Source organism: Mustela nivalis, assembly GCF_964662115.1.
Source record: "Mustela nivalis genome assembly, chromosome: 5".
Taxonomy (NCBI): Eukaryota; Metazoa; Chordata; class Mammalia; order Carnivora; family Mustelidae; genus Mustela; species Mustela nivalis.
Window position 1 is genome coordinate 95,191,859 of NC_139024.1, and position 8,691 is coordinate 95,200,549.

At 36.5% G+C, this 8,691-nt stretch overlaps 1 protein-coding gene across 1 annotated transcript; it reads right to left on the reverse strand.

Annotated features, from left to right (window-relative positions):
* Positions 1 to 5,225: 5,225 nt before the first annotated feature.
* On the reverse strand, positions 5,226 to 6,945 carry PGK2 (phosphoglycerate kinase 2). Its single transcript, XM_082730250.1, has one exon. The coding sequence runs from the start codon at positions 6,904 to 6,906 to the stop codon at positions 5,653 to 5,655; it is 1,254 nt and encodes a 417-aa protein (XP_082586376.1). The 5' UTR covers positions 6,907 to 6,945; the 3' UTR covers positions 5,226 to 5,652.
* Between the last annotated feature and the right edge of the window lie 1,746 nt (positions 6,946 to 8,691).

The following is an 8,691-nucleotide window of genomic DNA, read 5'->3' on the forward strand; positions in this document are numbered from 1 at the left end:
CAAATTGCAAAAGGAATGGATAGCCAGAGAGCCAAAGTTCTGGTGTTCTGGTGTTCTTGGTTTTTTTGTTTTTGTTTTTGTTTTGTTTTGTTTGTTTGTTTTCTTTTAATTTAGACCTCTATGTCATTTGTCTATTAGCTTCTGAGCCACTTTTCTCTATTTGGCAAGAGACTTAGATAAAAATTGTAGCCTATTGTCTCAAGTATACCAATCAGGGTTTCAGAGACATAATTTGGGAACTAGAAATAATCTCAGATTATATATAGATATCATTTTTCAAATGAAAAAATCCAGAGAAGTGAAAATGATTTGCCATAGTTAAAGCTAGTTAGTGACATGATTATTCTTAGAACAATTCCTGTTTCCTTTTTTTTTTTTTAAATGTCTTCACATGTTTATTGGTCATTTCTTTTTCCTTTTATAGTGAAACGCCCACATCTTTTGCCCATTTTTCTGTTTCCTTTTAGTGATCTTTGTTCTATACTAATGGTTCTCAAATTTTAAATGAAAGAAACACATTGAAGAACTTGTCAAAGCAGACAACAACCCCCAGCGGTTGTGATTCAGTAGGTTTTAAGGATACCCCAGTAATCTGCATTTCTTTATTTTATTTTATTTAAAGATTTTATTTATTTACTTGAGAGAGAGACAGTGAGAGAGAGCATGAGAGAGGAGAAGGTCAGAGAGAGAAGCAGACTCCCCGTGGAGCTGGGACCCCGATGCGGGACTTGATCCTGGGACTCCAGGATCATGACTTGAGCCGAAGGCAGTCGTCCAACCAATGGAGCCACCCAGGCGTCCCAGTAATCTGCATTTCTAACAAGTTTTCTAACAAGTTTCTGGGTGTTGCTGCTGCTGACTGGGAAGCACACACATTGCTCTAACAGCATACATCTGAGACCTCTAGTCTAACTGATGTATTTTTAATCCCAAGCTTCTGAGAACCCATTACTGGGCATTCCTCACTACAAATCTATACTGCCTTTTTCGTTCTGATGGGACATATCATCTTTCTGTAGCATACCTAGAGGCTTTATTTGCTGATGGCTTGGTCTAAGAACTGAAGATTTTCTGGGCAATTAGTTGTTTATCTAATTATAGACCAATAAATGTATGCATGCTTCTTTAAATAGACCACCATCTTGTGGTAACACCTTAATTTTAAGTTTCTACTTTGAATTAGTTTTAATAAGTAGAAAACTTTTAAGTATTTTTAAGGTACATAATTACAAAATGTGACTATAAAAATAGGTGAAATAGGTGATGGGGATTAAAGAATGCACTTGCTCTGATGAGCACTGGGTGCTGTACGGAAGTGTTGAATCACTAAATTTTTATACCTGAAACTAATATTACACTGCATGTTAACTATCTGGAATTTGAATAAAAACCTTAAAAAATAAAAATAAGTTTAAACAATAAAATAAAATTAATAAAATAAAATTTCAATTACAACTATATATATATGTATATGTATACATATATATAATTTTTTTTTTGAGAGAAAAAGAGAGAGTATGAGGGGAAGTATGAGGGGAAGGGGCAAAGGGAGAGGGAGAGAATCCCAAGCATGGGGCTCAATCTCACAACCCTGAGATCATGACCTGAGCTGAAATCAAGAGTCAGGTGTTTAACCAACTGAACCACTTCGTTGCCTCCAAAATATTTGTGTGTGTGTGTGTGTGTGTGTGTTATAGGTGTATGTATGTGATATGTAAGTATGTGTATATATATTCACACACACACAAGCAATTATTTCTTAACTTGTAGATCTTTACTAAGTTCGGGTTTTTCAAGGAACTGATTCTTTTCCCTACAGTTTCATTTATTTTATTTAACTGTTCTAACGCCATCAGATATTCTGTACTAGCAGTACTTGAATTTGTCACCTTTTTTATTAAACTTTTGTCTGCTTATTTTCAATCTCATATTATTGTATTCTTAACTCATTTTAATTTCTTGTATAATTGTTTCCCCATGATGTGTACTTATTCTCTAAATGTTCTTCTTTATCTTAGGTTAAATCAGGTACAAAAGGGACACCTGAGTGGCTCAGTCAGGTAAGGGTCTGCCTTGAACTCAGGTCATGATCCCAGAGTCATGTGATCAAGCCCTGAATCAAGCTCAATGGAGAGTCTGCTTTCCCCCTGCCCCTCATACCACTCGTGATCTCTCTCTCAATCAAATAAATAAATAAAATCTTTTAAAAAATATGTACAAAAGCATGATCTCCAAGATCTTTTGGTGCCTTTTAAGATTTTTAATAGGTCTTTCTGTTTGATGCTGTATTAAATTCACCTTTACTGTCTTTTTAGTAATAGTTTTTTTTTTTAAGATTTTATTTATTTATTTGACCGACAGAGATCACAAGTAGGCAGAAAGACAGGCAGAAAGAGAGGGGGAAGCAGGCTCCCTGCTGAGCAGAGAGCCCAATTCGGGGCTCGATCCCAGGGTCCTGAGATCATGGCCTGAGCTGAGGCTTAACCTACTGAGCCACCCAGGCACCCCAGTAATAGTTTAACTAAGCCCATAATCACCCAGTCAAAGAATGCATTGTTCTTGTTCCCTATGACCTAGATATGATCATTTGGCTAAGTTCAGGCCATAAGAACTTCCAGTTCTCTTTCTCAAAGACATGGTGCTTGCTCTGGATTCCTCTTTCTCTACCTAGTTGCCTGGAAAACATCAACAATTGAATTGATCTTCCTGCTTCTAGAGATGGAAACTGGGTTTCTTGCTAACAGAGCCATTTTGCTAGCCTGAGTCCTTGGATAAACTCAAGACGTGGCTACTTTCCCATGACCCTGGAATGTCACATAAGAAAGAAAGGCACATTTTTGTTGATATTTTGGGCTAGATGGTATCTTGTTGTGAAGGTTGTGCTATGTGTCATCTGTTGTTTAGTAGCACCCTTATCCATAGCTACAAGATGCCTATAGTACCTCTTCTCATCTCAGCTGTGATTAACAAAGATGTTTCCATTCTTTGGCAAATGCCCTGTATAAGTAAAAATTATCCCTGATGGGGGCGCCTGGGTGGCTCAGTGGGTTAAAGCCTCTGCCTTCAGCTTAGATAATGATCTCAGGGTCCTGGAATTGAGCCCCACATCAGGCTTTCTGCACAGGAGAGAGCCTGCTTCCTTCTCTCTCTCTGCCTGCTTCTCTGCCTACTTGTGATCTCTGTCAAATAAATAAATAAAATCTTAAAAAAAAAAATTGTCCCTTGTGAAGACCACTAGTCTAGAGACTAACTAATGTAGAAATTGTTAACTGTAAGTGAGATGCCTTAAAAAAAAAAAACCCTCAAAAACCATGGCATTTGCTTAGAAGTCAGGTGGAAGGAAATGGGTAAAGTGGCATGGAAAGCTAGAAGGTGCTGATAATTTTTATTTTTAAATTTAAATTTAAAAATTTTAAAATTTAAATTTTTAGCATTTGGTAAAAATGCTGTCTATGGTATTGTAGTAGGCAGAACACATTCCTATAGAGCCTAAAGCTATGGGAAAAGTGTTTAGAAAGAGGCAAAATATCAGTATGTTTGGGATGTAACATGCTGTTTTAAGCAAAATACCACAATTTTAAAAATGAACATATCCAGGAAATATTGGACAATCTCCTTGTTGCCTGAAACCTATTTTAGGTTAACCAATACATCAGGCACCTGAGTTTTCTCAGAGTTGGAAAAATTAACTGTTTTAATCTCACAAACCACAAAAGAAAGATTATAATAGTTTTACTCAAAAGCCTCCCATTCAGACTCCTCAGCCAAAAATATGAAGAGGTCAAAGATAAATAATCAAGTTATTGGTGTTGCCTTCCCACTCCTGCCTACTTTTTTAGAAGGTCATAAGAAAATGAAGAAAAGGAAAATAAGCCCAACAAAGCCACCAATTAATTACAAGCAAGAGTCAGAGGATGAAGAAACATCATTAGAAGATATTTTTGAGTGAGCTTCTTTTACACAGGGATCTTGATTCTTCAGAAAGTTTAAAAGACAGTAGCTTGGCCTTCAGAGGTTTTCAACTGTGTGATATATGAAGAAATCCTTGATTTCTTAACACTGCCTCAGCAGAGAGGAAGCCAAGAAAGCTGTGCAGTAGCCCAATGTGGCCCAACTCCCCAACATCTGCTTTGGCAGATGTCAGGGAAGATGAGGAAACAAGGAAAATTTCCCAGGTGACAAAACATGGGACCAAAAAAGGACAACGAATAAGAAACTTCCTCCCAGAGAACAAACCAAGTCTAACCACGGAAGTTCTTTCACTGCTGGTTCAGGGGGCTTTTGAAATTCTGAGCCAGTATCATTTATTTCACAACTGCAATGAACTAATGACTTTTTTAGGTCAGGATTTTTAATTGCTGCTTTTCTATTTCTTTTCCACCATTGTATGTTCTGTATGGGTGTCAGAGGTAGGAGAAAAATAAATGACTGTACTTTTCTGTTCACTAGACTGTTGGGCTCCTCACTGGACCACATGGAAAGATTATGCATCACCCAGAGATATCCAATTTTGAGTGGGATGCAGTAACTTGACTTGGATTATACCTGTTGGAGAAATGCTGTTTTCTTTATCTAGGAATGATATATGGATACTTGTACATGGGTACTGGGAGGGGGGGCAGAGTGACAGTCTATCAGAAGCCATTACTGTCCCCTCAGTCTTTTGTAACCCCTCCACTTTCTTTTAGTAATAGACTCTATTGATTTTTAGTTGTGAATTTTTGCTCTTAAATTAACAGCATTGCTATGGCAGCTCTTTATCTACAGAACTAGACAAAATATTTTCCAATAAGTATTTTAATTTCTTCTACATTTCTGAGTATTTTCTTATTCTATCTTCTAATACAAAAGAATTTTTATATTTTTTAATGGCTATTTACATATTTTTTATCTTTAAAACCCAGTTTTAATATTCAGTAGTTGTATTATCTATTTATTAAACAATATCTGCTTTAAAAATAAAATAATTTCTTCTTTATTTAAAGCCCAGATTTGATCTGTAGCTCCTATTCTTACAGACACACATGTATATTTTCACAGACACATATGTATATTCTCTTGTATATCCACACACACACACAGACATAATTCCTTTCTTGGGTTTAGTTCTTTCCTTTTTTTTAACTTCTTGAGTTTGATAAATACCTCTTACTTCTCTTCTTCCTTATTTAGTAAGAAATGACCTTTTAGCAGAGCTTTGTTACCCAGGAATTCTTAAATGTAAATATTTTTCTTGATTTATTTGAGCACTTTTATTGTTTAAAAGTTTGTTAGCTTCTATTCCAACCTTCCCCCAACAACTTGGGTTTTGTCTTATTTTCCATGTTTCAAGTAGTAAAACAATAACAAATCTGGAGTAAAATATAAAAGAGGGATTAAGCTTATTCAACTCACTTTAATATGCAATGTAAGAGTATATCCTACCTATGAATCATAAATTCAACTAAGATCTTGAAGAGAGGCGGCAAATGCATGACAGAACTAAAATGAGTTGCGTTGTTGTATCGATGATAAGAGTTCCTGATAACTAATCCCTTAGTTATTGCCTAGGCCTTGGTAGGCATAAACTCTAACAAAAGTCAAGATGTAATGTAGAGCACTAAGTTGAATTAAAGCCTATGGAAAGGAAATAGTGGAAAAGAAAATTGTCAGTTATAGGTTGCTGAGGGCTTCTACTCCAGGAAGGACTTTACCTTCTAGGAGTTCCAGACTAGCACCTCCTCCAGTGCTCACATGGCTGACTTTATCTTCAGTGTTCCATTTGGCACAGCAGGTAGCAGTGTCACCACCTCCTATAATAGTGATGCAGCCCCTAGAAGTGGCTTTCACAATTTCATCCATAAGAGCTTTTGTTCCCTTAGCAAAGGCATCCCATTCAAATACACCTAGAGGACCATTCCACACAATTAACTTGGCTTGGGCCACAACTTGAACATTCTTCTTATTGGTCTCAGGACCACAATCCAAAGCCATCCATCCAGCAGGTATGCCTGATGCTACAGTGGCATGGCCAACCTTAGCATTCTCCTCAAATTTGTCAGCAGTGACAAAATCAACAGGAAAAGAAATGTTCACACCTTTCTCACTGGCTTTCGCCATGATATCTTTGACAATCTTGGCCCCCTCTTCATCAAAGAGGGATGCACCAATCTCCATGTTGTTTAGTACCTTAAGGAAGGTAAAAGCCATTCCACCACCAATTATCATCTCATTGACCTTATCCAGCATATTTTGGATAAGTTGGATTTTGTCTGCTACTTTCGCTCCACCAAGTATAGCCAGAAAGGGTCTCTCTGGGTTTTCCAAGGCTTTGGCAAAATACTCCAGCTCTTTTTTCATCAGGAATCCAGATGCCTTCTGGGGCAGATCCACTCCGACCATAGAACTGTGGGCCCGGTGAGCAGTGCCAAAAGCATCATTGACATAGACATCCCCTAGTTTGGAGAGTGATGCTCGGAAGGCTTTTATTTTATCTGGTTCAGCTTTAAGTTTATTTCCAGAAAGATCTTGGCCTTTTCCTTCTTCCTCCACATGAAAGCGCAGGTTTTCCAGTAGGATAACTGAACCAGCAGCTGGGTTGGCACAGGCTTTCTCCACTTCTGGGCCCACACAGTCCTTTAGAAACAGAACATCCTTGCCCAGTAAGGATTTGAGCTCAGCAGCAACAGGCTCTAGTGAATATTTATCTGGCATGGGAACACCATCAGGTCGACCTAGATGACTCATAAGAACTACTGACCTGGCTCCATTATCTAGACAGTACTTGATGCTTGGGATGGAAGCTTTGATTCTCTGGTTATTTGTAATCTGGTTCTTCTTCATGGGGACATTAAAATCTACTCTCATGATGACTCGCTTGCCTTTAACATCTAGCTTGTCCAAAGTTAACTTCTTAGAAAGAGACATCTTGACAATATAAAGACAGAAGCTGAAAGCTAGATCCCAGTGCTGAAGAATCACTTTACTGCTGATGGGAGGTTGGATAGGTGGTACTTTCCAACGCCTTTCCCCTTGGCCCGCCCCTTTCTTCTCATCATTGTCTTCCATAGGGCAGACATCATTGAACTCGGGAAAAGGAAACCTGGCTCTGTGATTGGTTAATGGTCTTGTCCATTTGGATTTGGAACGTGTGGCCCTTGCAGATTCAAACTGCAAGCGTGACCCCGGAGTAGCGGTACCTGGCTTAGAGGGAGAGCTGGGGAAGTGAAGAAACTGTGGAATAAGAATGTTTCTGAGGGCAAAGGTTCCTGCAGGTTCTCTTTTACCACATCTCTTTTGACACTTCCTCTTATTCTTAAAACAAAATGAAGCGAAACGAAACAAAAAACTTTCAGCCAGGTCAAATCTTAATTATATTGAGATACAAAAACTTTAGTACCAATAAAGAGATGGTTCTATGACTTCTTGTTTATTCAAGGCAATGTGGTATGCTTCTGTTTTTGTATTTTTAAATATTTCTGTTATCAGCATAGCTTATGTCAGCCTTTGTTTTAAATATAATCTAGGGTAAGCAGGAATGATCTGTTTTTATTACCTTACTCTATTGTCAGACCACTGAGAAATTAGAAAATGCTTAGAAAAGAATGAAAAGACATATAATACAATTAAATTTATGGGTCACAAAAATGCAATGTTAAAGAGGAATTTCTAGTTCTAATGCTTATGTTAAATAAGATTTCAAATTAATCTAACAAGGGACTAGAAAAAAATGAAACTAAATTCACAGGTTGCAGAGGAAAGGAAATAAAGATTAAGACAGAGGTAAATGAATTTTAGGATAGAAAAAACAATGGACAAAATAAAAAATATGTTATCCTTTGAAAAGATAACAAAATTGACAAACCTTTATCTAAATGGACTAAGAAAAAAAAAGGACTCAAATTACTAAGATAAATGAAGGTAAGAACATTACTACTGATGTTATAGAAAGAAAAATGATTAGAAGAGAACCTAAATAATTTTAGGTGAAATGGACAAATTCCTAGAAACACAAACCATACCAAGACAGAATCATGAAGAAATTAAAAAAATAAATAAATAAATGGATTTATAATTAATAAGGTGCTAGAATCAGTAATCAAAAATTTCCTGATAAAGAAAATCCCTGGACTTTATGGCTTTACTGATGCATTCTACCAAACCTTTGAAAGAGAACTAATATGAATTCTTCTCTAACTTAAAAAAAAAAAAAAATGAAGAGGAGAGAGCACTTCCTAACTCATTTTACGATGTCAGAATTACTCTGATACTAAAATCAGATGAAGGCAATTTTAAAATAGAAAACTGTAGATCAATATCTCTTATGAATATTGAAGCAAAAACCCTCAACCAAATACTAGCAAACAGAATTCAGCAGCATATTACAAGAATTAAACACCGTGACCAAGTGGGACTTATTTCTGGAACACAAGAATGGTTCAATATATGAAAATCAATCAATGTAATACACCAGATTAACATAAAGAGGGAAAAAAAAAAACATGATTATTTCAGTTGATTCAGAAAAAGCATTTGACAAAATTCATCACTGTTTCATGATAAAAACATGCAACAAACTAGGAAAAGATGGAAAACCACTTGAACATTATAAAAGTGATATGTGAAAAATTCACAGCAAACATCATGCTCAATGATGAAAGACTGAATGCTTTTTCTCTAATATCTGACATAACACTTTATTAAATGTAGTAC